General features: G+C 35.7%; 1 protein-coding gene across 1 annotated transcript in view; it reads right to left on the bottom strand.

Annotated features, from left to right (window-relative positions):
- ADGRV1 (adhesion G protein-coupled receptor V1) overlaps nt 1–24,554 on the bottom strand; it is a 508,055-nt gene that overhangs the window by 421,830 nt on the left and 61,671 nt on the right. Inside the window, exons 12-22 of the mRNA XM_026498632.4 lie at nt 22,980–23,106; nt 22,695–22,880; nt 21,746–21,926; nt 20,849–21,012; nt 19,666–19,789; nt 18,045–18,311; nt 13,076–13,202; nt 12,054–12,271; nt 10,682–11,425; nt 7,831–8,204; nt 186–362 (exon numbers count right to left, since the gene is read on the bottom strand). Of these exons, the coding sequence (XP_026354417.4) occupies nt 186–362; nt 7,831–8,204; nt 10,682–11,425; nt 12,054–12,271; nt 13,076–13,202; nt 18,045–18,311; nt 19,666–19,789; nt 20,849–21,012; nt 21,746–21,926; nt 22,695–22,880; nt 22,980–23,106 (2,689 nt within the window). The remainder of the gene's footprint in view (nt 1–185; nt 363–7,830; nt 8,205–10,681; nt 11,426–12,053; nt 12,272–13,075; nt 13,203–18,044; nt 18,312–19,665; nt 19,790–20,848; nt 21,013–21,745; nt 21,927–22,694; nt 22,881–22,979; nt 23,107–24,554) is intronic.

The following is a 24,554-nucleotide window of genomic DNA, read 5'->3' as shown; positions in this document are numbered from 1 at the left end:
TCTCTCTCTAAAATAAATAAATAAAATCTTTAATAAATACAAAAACATTTTAAACCATGGTTATTTACCTAATGATCTAAATACTTTAAACTGCTTAAATAGATGCTGCAAACAAATTACAGAACCCAGAGATAAAGAAAAGCCTTCCCGGAGCCTTTCAAGGAAACAAAGAGGGTAGCATTTACCTCAGATCTCTGCCAAGGAAGGAATGTGATAGTTCCACTGGCATTAGCAAAATCGTCAACAAGGTAATTAATGCCCTCAGATTCGATCTGTGAGATGGTGTAAAACACATGCACATAATCCAGAGCTCCCCTGGTTCGCTCCACCACACATGAAATGGTGGATCCCTCCTCTGCAATCTGAAATTGAACATAAATTATTTTAAGTATATACTGATTCAAACCAGTGATAAAATTATAATGCTTTCATGGAATCCTTTTACCATAAACTTAGTTCTGTAACTTTCTAACACTCTAAGGAGACCTCTACATTCTTGTCTCTTTAATAGATCTTACAAAAATACAAAATACAGAAATTACTAAAGTAATTGCTATAATCAGTTCACTGTACATGTAATTCATTCATTGATACTGTGTGTGTACCAGCCACTGTGCTGGACACTACGGTACAAAAGATTACCAAAAAAGCAGTCTGTTTTCTGGGTAACTCTAAAGAGGAAGATAAACTCGAAGTTTTATGATAAGTTGAGCACAGACAAACCAAATAGGGGGCAGAAGTGAGGGGTAGAGGGTAGAACATGACATCAGGAAGAACATTCTAGGCATGGATAAAAAGTAATAGAGTGTATTTCATGAAATAATTTTGAAGATAGCATAAAGTGACAAATGGCAAGAGTCTTGAGAAATGCCTGGTGGGGAGACAAGAGTCAGGTCAATGAGGGCTTTTATGTTATGCTTAATATCTTTTGATAGTTTTGTCATATATACCTATACATATGTATATACATGCCTATAGGTATTTTTCACATGGGAATATTTTTATCTGAACACTTAAGATAATACTTAAAAATTATATAAAGCACGAAGTTGGAAGAGCTTTTTTTAAAAAAAAATTTTTTTAGAGAGAGAGCGAGAGCACATGAGCAGGGGAGAGAGAATTCCGAGTAGGCTCCACCCCCAGTGCACAGCCCAATGTGGGATTCAATCAATCAGACCCTGAGATCATGACCTGAACCGAAATCAAGAGTCAGACACCTAAATGACTGAGCCACCCAGGCGCCCTGGAAGATCTTTTAGAATAAAGTCTTCATACTCTTAAATTCTCAGTCTTTTAATTCAATTTTATTTTTATTTTAGTAAGCATATATGTAATTCATAGAAAAAAGAACTGAAACTGAATGAATAGAGCTCAAAATACGAATCCTAATTTAGATAATGCCATTCTATTTTTCATATCACTCATAAGCACCTCTGCCAGCATTAGATAGAGCCATTTTGGTGCAACATTGCGGCTAGAAAGAACAGACTTGAAATTTATCCACAAATAGGCAATAGTCAAAACAATTATCAACGAGCATGGAAGCCACCAGGAGATGTTCCAGGGAATCCTGAGTCTCACCAACTATCAACACCCCTACTTCAAAGAGTGATAGCAACCTTAGGTGCCCTATAGTGAACAAGACCACGCACTCCTGGGACAATACTATAACTCTTTTATTTGCCTGCAGGTGCTGGCATGAGAAGCCCAAAATGATAGGTGGTTGTTCAGGAGAGCCCCCACTATGTCTCCTGGTAGATGGAAGGAGTATGGCTTTAAGGTCAAACAGTCCTGAGCTTCTTCACTCTACCACTTATCACCTGATTTCATCTTAAAATGAAGATCGTAATGTCTCAGGGATTTGGGTAGAGATTAAACAAGTATCTTTTATGGTACCTATAGTAATATAATAAGTACTGAAAATTGTTTATATTTATTCTCCCTGACAAACATACAGACACCTACACAATTGCAAAACATAATCCTACATTCCCTCATTTTATCAAGAAATATATATGCTTACATATTGAAAAAAACAAATTCCCACCTATTTTGATTCCTATCACAATGGGAACACATTTGCCCCATTATCCCACCTCAAATTTTAACCAGAATGAACATTTTTAGTGAGTTATATTAATAAGCCATTAATCTCAATATGTGAATATTCAACCTTTCCCTTTTTAGCAAGAGGCATGGATGAAACAGATCCAAAGATATTTTCAGGCATCTTTATGTCTCCTTCCAACTTCCTACCAAGTCAATGAGCATTACTATGCAGCACCCAAGATGAAAAAAGGAGCACCCAAGACGAAGAAAGTAAAAAACTTGCAGGAATCACATGTGAAAAAGCTACTTAACCACACTTTAATTTAGTAAAGCCCTAATCAATATGTATCAGCTATTTTCAACTTAAAAAAAAAAAGAAAAACAAAGGTTATCCATATCCAATACAACTGTGTACAAATAGTGCCATACATAAAAGTTTCACAGAAAATTTAATGAATTAATAATTCATTCAACAAAGGAAATTACAAATCACCAATCAGGAAGAAGCTTCAGATGTCAAAGGTCCATAAAAATCTACTTTTCATACATAAGAATTTACAGAGAAATGACATAGTGTCTGAGATTTGCTTTAAAAATGACTTCAGCAAAAAAAAAAAAAAAAAGAGAGAGAGAGAGAGAGAGAGAAAATTGGCAGAAGCCTGATAAATGTTGAAGCTTAGGTTGTGGGTCACTGGGGTTCATTATTCTATTTTTTCTAGTTTTATATATACATAGAAGAAATTTTCCGCTTAAAAAAGAGCTTTAAAATTCAGCTTTTTGATTCCCATCTCATCTCCCTGACAGAAATTCTGACTCAGAAATGGAGTCCTCAATCAGGAATGGTGTTCTGGAATATACATGAGCTATTTCTGATTTAGGTCATCAAGCATAACACTTTGGGAAATACTGAACCAGATGATGGAATTATTAATACCAGAAGATAATTAAGACAGAAAATAAAGAGTTAAAATATTTTTTCTGTTAAAATATACACCTAATTGCCTTTGGAATCATGATACAAGCAAATGTTTAGGCCAGTATATAAGAAGCGTAACACCAAGAAATCATCATCAAAACCACCATCATTCAGTTTTTCACAAGAAACAACAGTAGCCACTACTGCTTTCTTTTGAGTCAGAAATTTCCTCAATCTTCAGATCTGCAGGAGAGTGATTATAAAACTTAACCATCAGAAAGTTTCTGAAACTTATTTTCGCAGAAAAAATTATGCACCGAGCCATAAATTGGCTTTCTGTATTGGAATAGAAGATTAAAGCTAATGCCTAATAATTACACATCCAATTAATTTTTTATTTTGTTTCACACTTGGGTAAAGACCTGTGATATTGGATTATATCAATATCACTTATACCTAAAGGAATCTATTCACATAACATACGGCAGGCACTTAAAAACAAACACGGTCCAAGTTAAATAATATTCTCATTTTTATAAAGATCCTCTCAAAATGTCTCTAAACTTATTCTTAAGCTGTGAGTTTATAAATATAAAATGCAATCCAAGTATTAGTTATAAAAAAAACAATGAGACTAGGAAGTTCTATGAATCATTATGAAAAGCAATCTCATTACTTTATAATTATTTGGTATACAAGACTATAGGTCATACAAAAATAGTGCTAAAATAAGGTAGATAGAAAGTAACATTAAAGATCACACAGAAAAACAAAATGGGAGGAAAACATGAGAATGTGGTTGCTATGCTACATACCCAACAAAACTCAGTCATCTGCTCAATATAGATACCACCTGGAATCCAGAAGCCTACTTGGCACGGCCCCATCAGGGCTCTCAACTACATACAGGTTTATTCATTCTTTCAATTATAATTTATTAAGCACCTGCTACTGAGAAGAATATGGTGTACCTGGTTAAGATGGAACAAATCACAAAATAATTATCAACTCTTTCAATATGGGAAGTGTAGACTATGTCATATTCTGCATAGTCTCATTATTTAAGATGTGATTATGCTTTCATTTTATCCTTCATATTAGATTATTTCATGAATCTATGAAAATGTAAAAGCATAACATGACTCAGAAAGAAGTCTTTAAATATCTCTATTGCCTTCATCATTTTTGAAGGGATAAGAAAAAAATTTTTTCACTGTCACTGCAACAACACAATGAAGAATCTATGGAAGCGATAGTGGTTTTTATTTCTAAAAAGCAAATAACGATAAAATTTAAAACAATTCCAAGCATAATGTAAACCAGCAATTCTCATATATTTTAGTTTCAGGATCCCTAAACACTCATCAAAATTATTAAGAACCCCAAGGAGGTTTTTGCTTATGTTGGTGAAATCTGATGATATTTACCATTTTACTAATGAAAATTGAAAAAAATTTAAATATTGATATATTAACTCATTTTAAAATAGCAATAATAAAGTCAGTACATACTAACATAAGCAACATGTTTTATGTGAATAACTATATTTTCTTAAAAAAATTAGTGACAAAGGGGCATTGTTTTACACTTCTGTAAATCTCTTTTAATGTCTAGCTTAATAGAAGACAGCTAGATTCTCATATCTCCTTTCACAATCAATTTCTCTGTTGCTACTTGTTATTTTGGTTAAAATACATTAAAAATATCCAGCCTCACAGAGATATGTACGTGGAAAAGGAGGATTTAAATAGTCTTGGCAGATAGTTATGGATATTCCTCCTCCACATTATACCCATTTGACAAGTGGTAACTTCTTATAATTTAGTTGCAATGTGAAATCAGATTCTAATACATTAAAACCTATTGGTCTACCTTGCATTTCAAATCATGACTTCAGTAAGCAACCAATAAATATTATTGATGGTGATGATAACAGAAATGTTTCATATTAGTAATACTGCTGTCTTCATATCACACCAAGATGAAAGTAAGAGTTCTATACTTATACTCTTAATATTTTCAGGAATGAAAATTCTATAATTTTCCTGACAAATTCCAATGTTGGATCTTTAGACTCAAAAACACTTTCTTATATTAACTGTCTAAACTTTACTCTTTCCAATATAGATATATTCTATTTCCCTCTCATTTGGGCTTGGAGAATAATCAATCATGTTTTCTCTTCCTTTCCAGCAGTTCTAATAGTATAGGTGTTGTGGCCTCCATAGCAAAGTTCTCTCTTCTACCATTAAAGACTTGACTGGTCCTGTTCAAATTCCAAGATTTTTGGAAACAGGCAAACCTACATGGAAATCTACATGGAAGTAAACCAACACCAACACAATCTATCAGTGAAACTTGTGTGACAAGCCAGCATTGAACACTCACTATAATGGCCCACAAAGCCAGAGAAACACTCAAGAACTATTCCTCATTTTGGGCAGGGTTTTAACATTTACGTGTTGGGTTGTTTTTTTTTTTTTTTTTCAGTTTGTTTATGCAGCTAACTGAATCTAAATGTGTTTGTGGTTTGAACTATGAGCCTTCTCATGTCTTACTATTAAAATAATTCATAAGTTCAACTAAGGGGGCGCCTGGGTGGCACAGCGGTTAAGCGTCTGCCTTCGGCTCAGGGCGTGATCCCGGCGTTATGGGATCGAGCCCCACATCAGGCTCCTCCGCTATGAGCCTGCTTCTTCCTCTCCCACTCCCCCTGCTTGTGTTCCCTCTCTCGCTGGCTGTCTCTATCTCTGTCGAATAAATAAATAAAATCTTTAAAAAAAAAAAAAATAAATAAGTTCAACTAAGATTTATTGAGTACCTATTATGTTACATTCTAGGTGTTTGAGATACAATAATGAATAATAAGACCTTATTACACTCAGAGTTCTTTTATCTCTGTGGTAGAAAGGCCACACAAAATACCCAGTAAATTAGTAGACTTATAAATAACAAAGGGAATTTAAGAGTATAATCAATGTTACAGAAAAAAAATAAAACTAGGTGAAGGGATGGAGAAAAACCAGTTGGGAGAAGAAAGTGGGGGATTACTTTAAGCAAGTCTTCACTGAGGAGATGTCTTTAGAGCTGAGACTTGAATGACTGATTCTGAAGATCTGGATTGACAGTGTTCCAAATAGAGACGTACGAGGCCCTGATGCCCTGAGACTGGAACTGAAACACGCAAGTCTGACTAAAACATGCTGACCAAGAGGAAGCCAGAGCCACTGGCAGATGCCAGGTCATAAAGAGAATTAAAGGGAAGCTGCTTTTACATGGCACCTTAATGGTTCTCACAACTTGATGGAAGCCGCCTGTCTTTTTAAAAATGGAGATGATTGGGGCGCCTGGGTGGCTCAGTCATTAAGCGTTTGCCTTCGGCTCAGCGCGTGATCCCAGCGTTCTGGGATCGAGCCCCACATCAGGCTCCTCTGCTGGGAGCCTGCTTCTTCCTCTCCCACTCCCCCTGCTTGTGTTCCCTCTCTCACTGCCTGTGTCTCTCTCTGTCAAATAAATAAATAAAATCTTTTAAAAAAAATAAAAATAAATAAAAATGGAGATGATGATACAAAAATATAGGGGGAAAGACAAAATTAGAATTCATAAGACACAGGTTCAAATTCCAGTTCCTCCCACTGTATCTTAGGAGAAAAAAAAAAGTAATATTTATTTAGTGCTGGTAACTGCCAAGCTTTGAATCAGGCATTTGATCCTGTCTTATTTAATTCAACTTGGGTTATTTTTTCAGGTCTCTAAGCTTCAGTTTCTAACCTTATTAAGTGGAGAGAATCATAAGTAATATCTGTTGCAGCTGTATTATGGATTGTCAGGTACATAAAAAATTTAATATATAAAATTCTTTAATAACTGAATATTTAGAAATATTATCATTCTAGATAATTTCTTCTTTAAGTTATCGATTTGTACGACATTTGCCCTCCCTAGTGTAGGATATTCTAGTATTTCTGATATAGAAAAAGCCCACTATTTGAAGATCTCTTATGATTATCACCAAACCAAAGAGCTAAGAAGGGCAATAAGACATTCCAGAGAGCTAGCTCCCCAATTTGAGCTAAATCAGGTCTATGACCAAGATACTCTTTTTCACCCTCTACTAATTCATGGTTTTCTTAATTGTTTCAATTTACAAAATGCCCTTCTTAATCTACAAGAATCGACTTGCAAACGGAAGGACTCTTGTTCCTTGGCATCCTTTCATGGGCATGGAGCTGTTGTCACACTCAACACCTGTGAAGTGGTGTCATGAGATCTCACATTACTGAACAGGAAACCAAGATGATTACTAATCTTCGAAAACCTTGGAAAGAACTGATAAGGACAGTACAACAGCCTAATGAATGAAGCCGGCCAAGAAAAGTGATAAGGAAGGCATTACACCCAACATAGAAGAAAGTTGTAGCTACTTAAGTACATTTCACAAAAAAAAAAAACCTGAAAAAAAAAATCACATTTTAATAAAATTTCAATTACTATTATTCGGAAGCTTTCAATATATATTATTTCATTTACTTATGCAGTATCCAAAGAGTAGCCAAAGGAAATGACACGTGGAATATTCTGTGCATTCTGTGAAGCACATTAACCTTAAAAATAACGGCCAAAGTTTCATTTGCTAACTCATCTTTACTTCTATCAGCTGATTGAGACTCTAATTCAAACTGTGAACTTGTAAGAGCAAAGACCTTATAATTCAATTTTGCAACCTCCGGCTCCAGCGTACTTCTGGGGTTTGAGCAGAAACTTAAGCACACTTACCAAATGAAAGAAAGCCCACTCCCAACTTCCAAACAAATCCACCTACAGTGAATTTTTTAACTCCAAAATTCCCCAAGCTCACTACTTACCTCTGGTATACAAGCTCCTGTGAAACCAAACAAGCCATTGGCATTGTCACTTTTTTGTATTATTAATCTTGCTGTAGTGTTCTCTTCAGAAATGCAAGCTCCTCCATATACAGAGACTAGTTTAAGAATGAATAATTCTTCTCCCTCCTCTTCATTATCATCTCTTGCAGAAATAATGAATGATTTGTTAGTTTCTCCCTGTCTGAACTCCAGATATCCAGAAACAGGGTGTAAATCACTCTTTGCTGGCATAGCATGAAGTTCATAAATTTCTTCCAGGGTCAGTTTCCGCTCATAGGCCCTCACATCCTGCATCAAACCTGTAAATCTGTCATTGCCATTCATTCCTGCCCCAATTCTCAGTGTTCCAGGACCTGAAATTAGAAATGGGTTTAATTGCTACAGTATCTACAAGTATCCTGTCCCACATTACAAGTGTGATTCAGAAAGTGAAGCAATTTTGTTGAGAGGTTTTGTTAGATAAGTAAAACATATAACAAGAATACAATCAAATAAAGGCTATTTTCTGTTACGATGAAAAATGAACCTGTAATTGCTCGGATTTAAGATATTTTGTACTAAAGGATATTTTGTACACCTGTATATATGTCTGTATATGTATACATGTATGTATCAGAGTATATTTAGATAGACATTTCTCCCAGGAAACTTTAAAATTTCCTTGTGCATCTAAGAATGGAATGATTCAATTCAGTCACAATTTTTGAAACTTTTGTATTACTATTCTTCGAGAACGTCAAGGCTTAATAGTCAGAAACACATCTTGAGTTAAATAAAGCTGTGAGAATTCAATGAAAGTTTTCATGGACCAAATATAACTCTTTACCCAAACAATTAATGCAATGGATGTAGAAAAAGCAATATTCCTCCCCAGGGACAGGATCATAGGCAAGTCTTACAGACTTTTTCATGGTAATCACAACATGCAGCCCAGTTATATTACTCTATATCAATGACAACCCTTTTCAAAAATTCACCAGTTCTTATTTCTTTACTTATTCCCTCTCCAATAACTCGAGTAAGACATTTATATAAGTTGAGACCTTGGCAGTGCTTTGGGAAAGAAGTACAAGCCACATTTTTTATCAAAATCATCCACCAAGGCAGCTCTTACAAGTCACTACCCAAGTGGTTCTTTCAGGGTAGTCAGAAGTATCCTGCACATTATTATCACAGTGACCCCTGTGCGTTCTCCAGTGGTTCCGGGCTGACTACTTAGTAACAAGAGGAATATATCTACAACAGGCAAAAATACAGATAAATATTATCAACAATACTGGGCAAAAGAGGCCAGGCACTCAAGTATACACACTGCTCAATTCTATTTACACAAAGTAAAAACCAGGAGAAGCTTATTTTATGCTCTTAGAAATGGCAAAAGTAGGTGGGCAGGGTGGTGAGTCAGTAACTGGACAAGAGCCAGGGGGCTTCAGGAATGCTGTTTCGTGATCTGGGGGCCAGCTACATGGGTGCTGAAACTGATGAGTTTAAAGTTTTAAAAACTGATCTACCTGTATACTTGTGATACGTATGCTTTTACACATTTTATACTATATAACATATATTTCATCAATAAATTTTAAATATACACTTTAAATTTTTTCTTTAGAAATTACAAATTACAAAAGCAATCTAAGTTCCTTGCAGTAAGCTACACAGAGAAAAGAAACACCCAGCTCTTACTTTCTCCAATCTTTCCCACTCTCATCCTACCAACATGCCATCACCAAATGAATCAAGAGAGTCACACAATCGAAAGGTGATTAATGCTACAAAGTGCTATAAACATCATCTCTGCAATTGAAATCAGTAGTATGTGCATGGTTTTTCCTTTGCCCGTCTTTTTTTCTACTAGGAACAACAAATACAATCAGATATCCAGTGCAGGAGGTTCAGAAGAAAAATATTCTATTAAGCTATAACCATATAAGCTGTGCTCTACTCTCTTACCCAGCAAAAAATAATCACATCCTAGGATGGAGGGGCTGGGAAGGAACTGGTGATTATAATGGAGATAACCAATATCTGTGTTTAAATATGCACAAAGATGTATTTATTTCTCAAAGAAACAGCATGTAATTCAGTTTAAAGACAACAAAGATTATTTCTTCAAAGCTCTCCATAGAATTCACCAATTTACCTACTGATACTATAAACCCCTGTAATCTCTGGGCTTTTAAAAGTAATTTTTCTTTTTTGATTTCTCTTTAACCTTACGCCCACCACCTTTCACCTCCAACAAGACCTCCCAAGCAGCAGTTTCCCAAGCACAATATGCTCTTTCACATTTCTACATCTCTGCTTTTTTTTTTTCTACATGGCATTATCATGCCCCATCCCTCCTACTCCCAATGGAAGGACAAATATTCCTTCTTCATAATTTTTTTCTTTTTCTTTTTTTATTTGAGAAAGAGAGAACGAGGGAGAGAGCGAGAACAAGAGGGGGGAGGGTCAGAGGGAGAAGCAGGCTCCCCACTGAGCAGGGTGCCCCGAAAGACGCAAGGCTGATCCTGGGACTCCAGGATCATAATCTGAGCCAAAGGCAGTTGGTCAACCAAGTGAGCCACCCAGGTGCCCCATAATCTTTTTCTTTCTTCCTACAACACATTGAAGTGATCTCTTAGCATATCTCTCTCCCAGAACCTATTTTAAGTACCTCAAGAGCAGAGACTGCCTGATTCATTTCTGTAACACTCAGTACAGAACTTATGGTCTTGGTAGGCATAAGTTCTATTTAAAGAAATTAAACCGATACACAAGCAGATTTTTAAGAAATCAAAGGTTCTGAAAATTCAAAATTCAGTATTCTATTTATAGAGATGACACTCACCATCAGTAATGGCTTCTCCTTTCAGACTCTTGATTCCTCTGGGCATTGCATTTCCATCAAGGTAGAATTCAATTATACCATCATCCAGGATAATTAGAAGATGAAGCCAGACGTTTTCTTCTAAATACTTCGTGACTGTTGTCTTGGCAATATATGTAGCATTGGAACCCAAAGTTTTGTAATGAAGAGAAAGTGACACATGGGATTCATTTGTTTGAATTTTTATCCCATAGTAGATGCTTCCATTACCATCATCCTTTGCTATAACAAATCCATTTGTATCGGCATTGGGCATTACCCAAGCTGAAAATGTAAAGTTGGCAATTGAATTGTTTCTGGAAGGATGGTATTTTGGATTAACAGTTCCAAATGCACCCTCTAGTCCACTGAAGTACAAAGCAGCTGTTCCACTGTGGTGACGCCGCATGTGCGGTTGTAAATGCACAGTGCTGGGGAAAACTCCAACCAGCAAAAAATCTATCACTGGAGGCAAACCATCAGTGAAGTCACTGGACAGTATTTCCCAGCCTACTCGTACATCACCAAACACACCCTGCTGCCTCAAAATAGTAAAGTTGGTAATATACGACATATCATCTTCTGAGAGGACATCTTCTGCAACTTCTCTCTCTAAGCACTCTGGATCCAGGATGAACACTCCAAAGGGATCATCATTTAATGGAATCATTACTGTCACCTGCAGGTTAGTTCCTGCTAGTTGGCCCCCAGGACCTGGAGATCCACCTGTAATAAGATGATTTATAACAAAGAAGAAATCAGAATTTGAAGTACTTTATAGTATAAGGCGAAGACGAAAGGAATTTGACTAGCAAACTTCTGGTTAAATAATATATTCATAGATCAATGGAACCACTGTCTCGCCATATGGTTTTCACCATATTTGCAGGGGTATTTTGGTTCAGAATAATTTCATTAATAATCAATCAACCCTGAAAGAGGATATTAACTAGAGAGTTTTAGTTCCTGTGCTTAAAACCAAAAGTGATGGGGAAATTGATTGTTTAAATTGTTTAAATGGCACAAAGACCAAGCTTTAAGCTATCATGAATCTGTACTTTCTAACTTCTGTTAACATTTTGTTGGAGATACTCTACTTGGTGTGGAAAAAATCTATTTACAAGTGTGAGGATGAATGTAAGTTTCCATCCATAAAACTTAACCAAGCTAAGACCACAAAATGAATGTTAAAAATAACACTTCTACCAAAAAGGGTGTTTTGACATTTAATAAAGTTGGATAATCAAGATACACTTACTTCTTCATTAACTGTATTTTCTATAGAGCTCTAATTATTTACCTGCGAAACATTAAATTTCAGTTGTGAAATAAAAAAGATGGAAAAACACAGCACCTGATATGTTTACAAGCTTTAAAATATAAAATTCATTGAATTCAGGAATTTTATCTGGAAAAGCATGGAGAATTATTGGTTTGGCTTCTTCTCCATCCATAAAGTTAACAATCCCTGAAGTTTCATAGAACTCTTGTCCAGGCTGCAAAGCAGAATCATTCTGAAACAGCTGCCAAGCCACAGAAACATTGCCAAAGTGTCCTCGATGCCTCAAAATCCTACATAACAAATTAAAGAAAATTAATTTTTATAAAAAATGTATAAATTGTGAATTTTACCCTAATGATAGCTTTCAGTGTTATATCAGAAATATTCTTTTTCTATTTATCGTCTTTAATATAAACCAGCCAGCCAGTCCTTACTGAGCAACCGTGATGAATCTCATGGTAAGAGAATGAGGCAGAACTTTAAATAACAAAGGCAAGCAGTCTTAAAAGTCATAGTCTTCAAAGTTCAAACTGAAGGGTAAATTCCAAACCCAATAGAAAAATATTCAGATGAGAACTGGCAGAAGTTTTTCAAAAGCAAAGGAGAAGACCTCAGTAAAGCTCAAATCTCTCCGTCCTGACAGATGACAGAATTTGGGATGAGGAGAGCAGGAACGATAATTTCTGTTTACCAGCTAACGTGTTGTTGTTTTTTTTAAGATTTTATTTATTTATTTGAGAGAGAGAAGGAGAGGGAGCGTGCAAGAGGAGTGAAGGGCAGAGGAAGAAGCACACTCCCCGCTGAGCAGAGAGCCCGATGCGGGACTCGATCCCAGGACCCTGGGATCATGATCCGAGCGGAAGGCAAATGCCCAATCCTGAGCCACCCAAAAGCCCCTAAAGTTGTTTTTCTTTTTTTTAAATAAGTGGCAACAGCATAAACGAAGTTTACCATTCATTTGGACTACCAACTTTGAAATTGCTCAATTCTGAACGAATTTTAAATTTTTGAAATATTAGCAATATTTAAAATTTGTGCATACTAAAGGTTTTATTTTATCCAATTTTGAATTTGCCTTATCCAAATACACTTACCAAAATGCATTAGTCTTTCCTTCTTCTACTGCTTTGTCTATGGGTTCCAAAGAAAAAATGCCATTTGGGTCATCATTAGCTTCAATTATCACTGTAGCTATTCCATATTGATATACTACTGTGTCACCTAAATTAAAAAGTCAAAATAACAACGAAGTAGTTAAGCTGCTGTCAAATTCATATTTTAAATTAAGAAAAAGTTTATAATGAAGTTCAAATTTCAGCAAGCATTTCCTCACTGAAGGTCACAAATAAAAGAAAGAGATGCCTAAATAAGTTTAATGTGACTTGTCTTTGTGGAAATGTTTAATTACAGAAGATGTACTTCATTGAAAAACATACATGATACTTTTCTTCGCAATAGGAATATTGCTTCGACAGTTTAATTAGAAATCAAAAACATAGTTTTATCTCATTCCAAAGTTTTGAGGTAGATTTCATTTCATAAAAATAATGAAAGGATTATCCCATAACATAATAACACTCCTGTTCACATTAATTGGAATGACTGGTTTGAGCATTTCCCTTTAAATCTCTGTCTTCAGGCAGCAGTTTGATCTGGTCATACACAGCACAAAGCAATCCTTATGGTGCTGAAATTGATTCCTCTACTCGAATTCCATCCAGTGTGTCAGTCCTGTTACTACCAAGACATCAGGTCTCTTCTCATCACTTCCCTGAGGTTCAAAGCTCTTCCTCTTTGCTCCTCCTGTTCCCTATGCAAGCAAAATTCCTCCTCATCTTTACTCAACGCTTGTTAGTCCTCAGGACCAGCTCAAGCAACACATCTTCCAGGAATTCTTCCTTAAATTCCAAAGTTAAGGTAAGAACATTCCCACTGTGTTCCTACAGAAACACTTCCCAGTTTGTCAGTTTATCATAATTATCACATTAATTTAGTACACACACACACACACACACACACACACAAATTTTACTGTAAGGTCCTTGAACAAACCCTTCTTAATCAATTCTTTGCCCTAGCAGAGTAGAGCTCCATAACTGGTACACACAAGTTATTTATGAATGTTAGCTGAACTGAAAGAAATAAAACTTTCAAAATTAGATGCGGGCAACACTTAAAACTAAAATTACAGAATCAGAAATTATATGTAGCAAACCAACACATTAAAAATAAGTTATATAAATATACAACTGTACTCAAACTTACTTGATAATTAGCCAATGGAAAGAGGGAAAAAAAACTATTAAAATAGACAGTAAATCGTTGTATAGAAAATGCTGACAATATAGAGTAATAAAAAAATTAAAAATATATCATAAAATCTAAGAAAAACAAAAATAACAAAATCTAATTTTTTTTAAAGATTTTATTTATTATTTGACAGAGAGAGAGACAGCCAGTGAGAGACAGAACACAAGTAGGAGGAGTGGGAGAGGAAGAAGCAGGCTCCCAGCGGAGCATGGAGCCTGATGCGAGGCTCGATCCCAGAACTCTGGGATCACGCCCTGAGCCAAAGGCAGATGCTTAAATGACTGAGCCCCCAGGTGCCCCAACAAAATCTAATTTTGTCAGGGTTCTGCTATCATGTGCATTTTCATGCAACATATCACAGGTGGTAACAAAAACTCATTCTGTCTCTCCACAGGGAGAACTGACAATATTTAACAAGGGTTCTGAGGATGGCGACATCCTTCAATCCAATAATTCAATCTCAGGACATAAACCATGAACAGTAAGTATCAGGCACAGATATCCACTGCCAGCACGAGGTCATGTTGGAGATGCTGCCCATCCAGCCCTCCCACCATTGATCCCCTCAGGCCCTCGATGTTTTGACAGCATGAAAGAGGAGAGAAAAGTGGAAGAGAAAGAACAAAGAAGGGATATAAAAGCACAAATTATGTCATGCAAGTCTTCATAGCTAAAGTCATTAGATCCTCAGATGCTACCACATCTGGAAAAATACTGAAGACAAATGCGGTGGCGGTATACCTCAGGCCAGTCATCCAGTGACACCTCTCTCTCCATCCCTCCCTCTTCCAATATCAAACATATATTTCCCCAATGATATATTTTACAAAATAAATACCAGCCCTCTCTTTGCACAGTGATTTTCCACTCTCTTTACAAGAGGTTTGGATCTGATCCACTATTTTAATCATAGTGACATTTTGTTCCTGATAAGGGTTTAAGCCCAGTGACATTTTGACCTCAGAGATGTTTGGGACACAATAATTTTCCCCAGAATGACACCAAAGTCATAAATGAAATCAAGAACTTATTCCTACAGTAAACTGTATTAACACAATGGCATTTCTTCATCCACTTTCTATACATGACAGCAAAACTTTCTGTTTTTCACTTTTACATCACCAAAATTATTTTTACCTGTAGCAATTTCTTTCATTTAAATTTTAGGACAATGATTGAATTCATCAAAATGTTTTTCGTCTACCTAAGGCCTAATTGTGGGTTTTCCTGCAACTGCAAAATTTCTTTTGTGGACATTATTCTACAAAGTTAAGTTGTTCCTCATAAGATGATAAGGTGATATTTTTTTCATTTTCTTAACTAAGTCGTGTGAAAAATGAGAAAGAGAAAGGAAATAGAAAGAGAGAGATACAACCAAAGAGAGAGAAAGATAGGGAAAATGGTGGAGAAACACAGCACAAACAAAAATTAAGTGATCTCTTTCTTTTCCTTTTCCTCTTTCTGAATATTTCAGTCTAAAAGGTACAAGGTAAGGCACAAGGCAGGCATTCATAGTGAGGGTGGACTGTTGTGGCACAAAAGTGACCCAGCACAAGGTGGGGTAAGGAGGGCATCTCCATGGGAGAAAAACCTTAGTGTTGGATGTTGGAGTGTAAGTGGAGTGGGAAGGCATCCACATGGGGGTGGGGAGATCCTAGAGCGGGAAGCCAGAACCCTAGTGGGGTAAGAAAGGCAATCTCATTGTGGAAGGAGAGTAAAAGAAGCAATGGGAAAGTGGGTACAGAGGGAATCAATCAAGGAAATAAATATACTAAAAATAATCAGAGCTGAATTTCACACTCTCGGAGAAGGGAGGGACAAATATGGAAAGAAAGAAAACTAGAAAAAACCCTGTAATAATAGGCAGAAATGGAAATACTGTTGTGAACTAATGGTTTTCAGTACATATAGTTGGATACAGAATTGCAGATGTAAAAGTCCACATGTGTGTATATAGAAATACATACCTACATAAAAATATCCCCAATCTCTGTATACTAAAAGGGCTAAAAGGGCCTAGAAGGCACATAAGCTCAGTAACAAGAAGCCCACCTAGTGCCCAGATTCTGGTTTCTAAATAACATTCTTCACTAAAAGGAACCAGGGCTTCTTGGAAAAATGACTAATTTCAGGGTTGTGACAGGAAAAGTATGAATTTGGAACAGCTTGCTGAGCCAGGAAGTTAAGAAAATGCTCACAGAATAATAGGGACATGTCAAAAAAAGACAAAAAAGTCATCTCAAACAGGCTACCCCTAGCCAAATCTGGGAAAATTTGACCACCAAAACAAATAATGATGGTGAAATATAACCCACTGCATTAAATAGAAATCATGAGTCCATACTGATAGCGGGTGAAAGTTTGATGAGTTACAGGATATTTACATGAAGTATCTCCCCCACAAAATATTTATTAGTTTCAAAGAAAAAAAGTACAGTATAGAAGCCTGGCAATCACCACCTAAATTGTGGTCAAAGTAAACATTGCAGTAAAGGGACAAAACAAAATCACGTGTCAAATGAAGAGACGGTAAGAACAGACAATCACTTCTATGAAATTCCCATCAATACAAAACCTGAAACTAATAATAATGGGGAAATATCAAAGAGACCCAAAATGAGGGATGTTCTACAAAATAACTAGCCTGTAATTTCTGTATTATAAAGGTCATAAGGAAAGACTGAGGAACTACTCCAAACTGAAGAGATTAAAGAGACATTACAACTAAATTCAATACATGATTTTACATTGGACATTATTGGGACAACTGGAGAAATCTAAAGGGGGTCTCAAGCAATGACAATATTAATGTTAACTTCCTGATATTAATGATTACACCATGGTTATGTAAGACAATGTCTTTGTTTGTAGGAAAAATGCACTAATGTATTCAGAGGTGATACGGTATTCTGTCCTCAACTTATTCTCCAAAGGTTCAGAAAAAAATAGCTCTTTGTACACTTAAAAGAACAAATATAAAAACAAGCTAAAGCCCCTCCAGTTTACTAAAAGTTGGGTCAAAATATTCTCAGGACCCAAATACTGGGGTCCAAACATCCTGCTTCATTTATAGTATGGAGAAGACGAACGAGCCTATCTTTTCCCCCTTGCAAATTATCATTCATCATGGCTATGGCTCCAGAGAATTATCAAACAGCCAGTTGCGTTCACCCATCTACAGAATGCAGCTTCCCAGCCAGTATGCCCAGTACCATGCTAGAAGGGCAAGGCTTACAGAATACTGATACCCTAAGCCCTTGGATTACTAAACAAGGCTCAGAATAGGGGCGCCTGGGTGGCACAGCGGTTAGGTGTCTGCCTTCGGCTCAGGGCGTGATCCCGGCGTTATGGGATCGAGCCCCACATCAGACTCCTCCGCTATGAGCCTGCTTCTTCTTCTCCCACTCCCCCTGCTTGTGTTCCCTCTCTCGCTGGCTGTCTCTATCTCTGTCAAATAAATAAATAAAATCTTAAAAAAAAAAAAAGAATAGCTTTAGCTAGATTTCTATTTCTTATATGATATCATACTTTTCTCCATGTGCTACATTGTGAAAAAAAGATTAAAAATAATGCCACAGAGTAAACCAGGTACATGAAGATTCAACACTTTTTATTCTTCACTCTTTCCCTCAAGAAAGCAATAAAACAAGGAATTCTGCTCTTGAACAGTCATCAATGACAGTTAAACACTTACTGTCATCTTGATAAAAGCACTGAAACTACAGGTCTGCCATAAAAATATAATTTATTTACCTGTTGAATTAAAGAGGATTATATAAAAGGGCTCATCTGTTTCTGGGATATCATCTTCATTAATGAATACAGATATCCTCTGCTTTCTACTTCCAACTGCAAAAACAAGTGCTTCTCCTTTTTCAACAGGAACAAAGTCTCCATCTCTCGCGGTAGCCTTCCCGTCCAGGGTAGCATATTGGACGGTGCAGGCAACATCAACAGATCCATTTCTGAGAACTGTGACATTAGCAGTCTCACCTTCCTGAACTCTCACCACACGAGGTTCTGAAATATTGATGAAGAAAAGAAGGAATATGTGAGCTTTTCTGATTTCATCAACATATTTTCACATCACTTTATGTTTCTCCCTGCCCACGCAAGAAATACCCTCCATTGTGTCTTTGCTTAAAGATTCAGCTCTGGTACCAACTCCTACATGAAGCCTCCTCTGATGACTTCTCGTCAATAACCTTCCCTTTGCCTTAATTCCTACAGAATCCATTGTCTTGAACTCCAAATTTATCAGTAAATTTTGTGTTATCTGAAATCCTTGGTCTACTGTTTCATATACCTCATTTCCAAATTTAGATTGTAACTTCCTTGAGAAGAAGCCCAGATACCTTATATTTTACTTTGCCACAGCAGTTAGAAGGCTGAACACAGGACTAATTCATTCCATACATGTTAACTGAAGGTTAAGAATATGAATCAATAAAATTCAAGAGCTTTAAAAGATTTCTGCAATTGTAAATTGAACAGCTTGCAAAAAGGGCTTAATAAAGAATTAGACACCAGGGCACCTGGGTGGCTCAGTCAGTTAAGCGTCTGCCTTCGGCTCAGGTCATGATCCCAGAGTCCTGGGATCGAGCCCCTCATTGGGCTCCCTGCTTCGCTCTCTCTCTCTATGCCAAATAAATAAATAAATAAAATCTTTTTTTTAAAAAAAGAAAGAATTAGATACCAATTAAGCTCACAAATTAAAAAATGTCACCTAGAGAGTACAAGCTGATGGTTAACAGAGGCGAAGTGAGGGGAGGGTGATGGGTGAAATACGTGAGGATATTTAGGAGTGCACCGGCTGATGTATGGAAGTGCTGAATCACTAAATTATACCCCTGAAACTAATATAACACTGTATGCTAACTATACTGGAATTAAAATAAAAACTAAGAAATGTCTCAGGTGGCAAAAGAGAGGTCTAAAGAAAGAATTAAAATGCAGAAATGGGGACGCCTTAATTTACATGTCCAATAAAGATGAGTTGTTAAGTTAATGAGCATCCGTTAGGTACTATACCCAGACCCTGAACTGGCTACGTCGTGTACTGGAAGAAATTTCATGGGAGAGTATCCTTTCTTGCACAAACGCAAAAGAAATACCTTGGAATTTGAAGTCTGAGGGAGAACAAAGCTAACGAAATAGTACTGTTTTATTTTCTTTTTCCTTCACAAGACCTTTAAAAACATTTCTTAAAACATCAAACAGATTGAATAATGATCCTCCAAACAAATCATGAAATCATATTCAACAAGCTTCAATTGTGCTTTACTGAAAATGTTCAGTTATAAAGGTTACTGAAAACATATCTACCTACTGTTTAAAAAGATATGAACTCACTCAAAAAAGATAGCAATACCACCTGCAAAATAAATGGGGTCATCATTTCTTCTAATCCTCAGAGTTGCAGTAGTTTTATTTCCTATTTTAGCTCCTCCAGTGGCATTAAATAGAGTAATGGTAAATTCCTCCATTTCCTCTGGAATCTTTTGGAAAATGTGACACATGTTTTAAGTTAGGCGATTTGTACAAATAATTTCTAAATTATTTTTTATCTTTTTAAAAAATAGCTCTATTAATGACAGGACTAATGTTCATCACCATTTCTGATTCAAGTAGGACTCAGACCCAAAAAAGCCACTCTACTGTGCATGTCATCCAAAAACCCACTTCATTCTGACTCATAAAACTTAATGAAAATAAAGATATTTTGCTTTATACAAGCTAAAATATAAATACTACATAGGTCACATTATTTCTGTAAAAAGATGGGATATATGTTGTTTACAAGAAAAAAACACAGAAAAATAAGTTTTCGATCCATTTAGAACAGAGATCATAATGGTAACAAAAGCTCAGCTAGCTCTCAAAGGCCTCTTACAAATCTTACTGAAGCTTCGCCCATAAAGACTTCATTCCCATCTCCTACCAAGATGAGATTCTCCACCATCTCCGAGCCTATATAAATCTCTAGGTGGACCCTGTTTCTCTTTCATTCCACCATGTAAGCTGGTATCCTCCGTATCCTACAATGGAAGAGTACTGGAATTCTGTGTCTCAGGCAACAAGCCCAAGGGAAAGGAGGGTGGCTTCTGTGACCATTTAAACACAGCTCTGCTCAGAAAGGTCCACTCCCACTGTTCCTAAGTTCTTTCTCTTCATTACCAATAAGATGAGCACCACCCTGGATCCATGATCCATCTGGTGATTGTCCTGATTCTGAGAATGCACCAATTGGGTATTTGGTAGATGGTACCTTTGGCTTCAAAGGGCCAAAGTACAAGCTGGGGACTTAACCTCAACTTGAATCCCTGATATTTAACATCTATGCAGTGTCACTGGCAACTGTGAGTTCTAAGAGTTAAAGATGACTTCAGGGAAACCAAAAATATTTCTCTCTTAGCTTCTATTTAGACATTATCATACCTGCATTCTTTATCACATATTTTCATGACAAAATATATTGCCAGAAGTTTAATTATTAAATAAAAAATCATTATTAAGCAATGACAACAAATAAAGAGAGTTACATATGCAACATTTACCTCATCTGGAAGGGAGTAAATGGTGATATTTTTTGAAAATTCCTGATCTCCAAAGAAAATAGCCCCTTGGACAGGAAACACATCTTGTGTAAAGTCTGGACTAACCACCCATGACACACTAACATCACCAAAGGTGCCTCGATTTCTTATTACATCATAAACAGCTGTGAAATACAAATGTGTATAATATATATGAATATATATTTAACAATTTTAAAATGATGAGTAAAGAAACTGCTCAAAAAACAAAAGTAAAAATAAGACCTCTTTTTAATAAAAGTCAATCATTTGCTTAGATAGCCTCAAGGTATATATCTAAATGTAGTAATCTAGTCTTCTTTCTGTAGGTATAAAATTTACCAAATAAATGGACTTGATCTTTTCTATCACAGTTTGGGGATTTAAAAACCATTCCACACAGGGAACAGAATGCTGTTTAATTAGGTACGCCTATGACAAAGTTCTACAGGGATATTTGCTAAAAGCAGCTAAAGGAAGTTGAACACTCAAAAGTAATTTTCTTACCTAGACAGACACTGCCCTAAAAATAAGCTCCTTCTCATTTCAGGCCACTGCAATAGCTCCCTAGCAGTGAGTCTCAGTTTTAAAGTCTTTTCTATTTGACTCACCTCATTCTTCAGTGTTTGAATTCTACCACATATGGTTAATTGAAATGAAAATATAACTGAAATCATCAGTTATCATCACAATACTGATGTAAGAAATAAAAATAGCAACCTTAAATATGATTTCTAAAATATTACTATCTGTGTTATATGTAATTTTTAAGGCAGATGGACAACTAAAAATAACTATTTACTAAAGAAATAGACTAAAAAAATGATTAATTTCCTCCTCAGTAAACAGTACTAGAATATAAGAAGCAGAATAAATTACCACTATAGGTATCGTCTCCTTTACTTTCATTTATCATAACAATTAGATCATCAGAGACAAATTCTATAATCCCATGAGGATCATCATTTTTTAGAATCGTTATGTTGACAACCGTAGCACTTCCCAACTTGCTTTCCCGTTCACCATGGCTGCTGAGGACCACCCAATAGTGTTCATCCAACTAAAATGAACATGTCAAATTAGGAAAAATTTAAAGTTGAAATTTCAAAGCAAATAAAAATATATCTATTCAAGAATATTAATACTATCTATTTTCCAGAAACATCCCACTTACTGGAAAAAAAAAAAAAAAGAGCTGATATTGTTCCTAAAAAAATTGTTTAACATTCTCCTATCAATTAAGGGAGACATCAGATATGAAAGTATACATTATCCAAAAAGGGAAAAGATAAACCATGATACTATACTAACACAGTCAGAAAACTGGACCTTATCAATGATGATCTAGCCGTTTACACTGATTAAGAGTAAATAAAATAAAATTAATTGAAAAGCTCCCTATGTATTGGTGTGCAAACACAATGGAACAATATGTGGTTCCACTAATACAAAACTTAAATTTATTTCTTTTTAAAAAGTGATTCTACAGAAAAACTTCAGTTCAAACCCCTATCATTAAAAGTTCAAACAGGTGATGTAAAATAAAGTTAAAGAAAGCTTAAAGATGATGAACACTGATCACACACATTTCAGATCGTTTGGTATTTCTTTATGTAGGATAAACATATGTAATTCAAAGTTGAATGAATCTTACTTTGTTTTTTAAGCTTGTCTTTTTTTTCTTTTGCAAACATAAGTACCTCTCAACCCTTTCCTGCTCACTTCTGCTCCTGCATCTCCTTGTCAATGTTCAAAATATCTATATTCTTAATATACTAGATACTATCATCTTTCCACAAAAGCACAAGAAAAAAATAAAATCCTGTACCTCTGGTATCCCATCCAATCTTGTTAGCAACGTGATTACAATCTCCCGTTCCCCAGGTTTAAATTCCAGCACCCCTGTGTTTCCATAGAACTCATTGCTATCTCTCGGCTCTACTTGGTAGCGTAGAAACTGCTTCACCAGTGCTCCCCTGGATCGGGTGATGTGGAGCTCTACAGATTCCCCTTCCTTAAAAAAAAAAAAAAAATCCATGAAAGTTCAAATCCTTCAAGATTGTTCTTCTGAAGTTGTGAGTACAGAATAAACTGAAGTTTCTTTCATACTTACTTTTATAACATACGGTCCTCTGGATGTAGGAGAAAATTCAAAAATTCCCCCAGGATCATCATTTTCCAAAATAATTAGGTCACGGCTAGTATATCCAGATTTTAGCACCTGATTTTCCACGTTGATCCTGGAGAAGTCAGAAGGAAGAAAAAGGACCTTCCAAATATAATCTTAATACTGAATTTTGCAGCCTTATTTACAATATTTACAACACTTCCAGATAATGAATATGGAGGTTATTAGGAGTTAAAACTTAAACTGAATTTAAGCGTATTAAAATTACTAAAGATCAAAACACTTTCACTCATAAATTTTATGGAAGAACTTCTGTTACTGAATTCATTATATCTTTCATATTTGACTGAAATCAAACATTGCCTAAGGACACCAAAATACACCAAAAATATTGTCTAAGTACACCATAAAATAAGTAAACAAAGGCTGTACAAAATCTACATATTTGTTAGAATTTAATTTGTAACATATACTTAGAAAATACATTTAAATAAAATCGTTTTAATTTTACATGCACTTGAATTTTTAAAAAAATCTCATGACGTAAGATTATACTAACTAAATAAAAGTTGGATAACTGCACAGACTAAAACAAGCCACACTGATCAAAAATAAATGAAATTATGATTAGATTTTAGAAATATTTTTGTGACCTTTCATATGATTCTATTCACCTCAATTTTAACCTCATTATTTTTTGTTATTATAAAAGAAAATACAGAACATACACAAAAAAAAAACGTGGAATAGAATGGATCTGAGATGCATGACTTGTTAATGTCCATACATTTCTCAAAAGAACATATTTAAAACAAGATTTTTTTTTTTTATATTTCTGGTTTTTATGCTCAGTGTATAATTAGAATGATCAAAGGGACTGGGATGCAGGGCTCCGGGGGTTTAAAAGCCAGTCTAAGCCTACTCTTTGAGAATTCTCAGTCCTGCAATCTGTTCTAAACCTTCCCAAATGTCACTTTCTGTTGAACCAAAAAGTACTCATGATCAGACCTCAAAATTACAATGAAGCCACAATTAATACGTAGAAAAGACGGCTCACTTCCTATGTAATAGAAAATCAGAATTACCATCCTTCTCTAGCTTTCAGAAACCTGACAACCAACACCTAGCATACTCGTGTCCGCAGAAGAGATACCCCAAATAACGGGACAGTTATTTGTTATGTTGTTAATGCAGTCATGTGATTTTCATAGTAAATATACCCCTATTTCACACCCGCTCCCCTTACCTTTAGAAATTGAAACTACACACAAAGCATGCACAAGCATCAAGCAAAATTTCTCAAGACCCGTTGTCATGCAGAACCACAGCCTTGTCCAAAACAACGGCTTGAAAAGCAAAAGGTTGAATAACCAGAAACAAGGCATCATTTTGTACACTTACCCAAAATACACGACAAACCTTTCGGTTTCTACCCTGTCAACACAGAAGCGTGGGAGGGGGAAAAGGAGACAGAGACACCATTTGCCAAAATCGCACTAATACTGCTAGAAATTTGAACGACAGAGTAAAAATAAAGCTAAAGAAAGCTTTTCATTTTTT

This window comes from Ursus arctos, unplaced genomic scaffold (assembly GCF_023065955.2).
Source record: "Ursus arctos isolate Adak ecotype North America unplaced genomic scaffold, UrsArc2.0 scaffold_5, whole genome shotgun sequence".
In the NCBI taxonomy this organism is placed as follows: domain Eukaryota; kingdom Metazoa; phylum Chordata; class Mammalia; order Carnivora; family Ursidae; genus Ursus; species Ursus arctos.
This window is presented reverse-complemented; position numbering and strand designations above follow the sequence as displayed.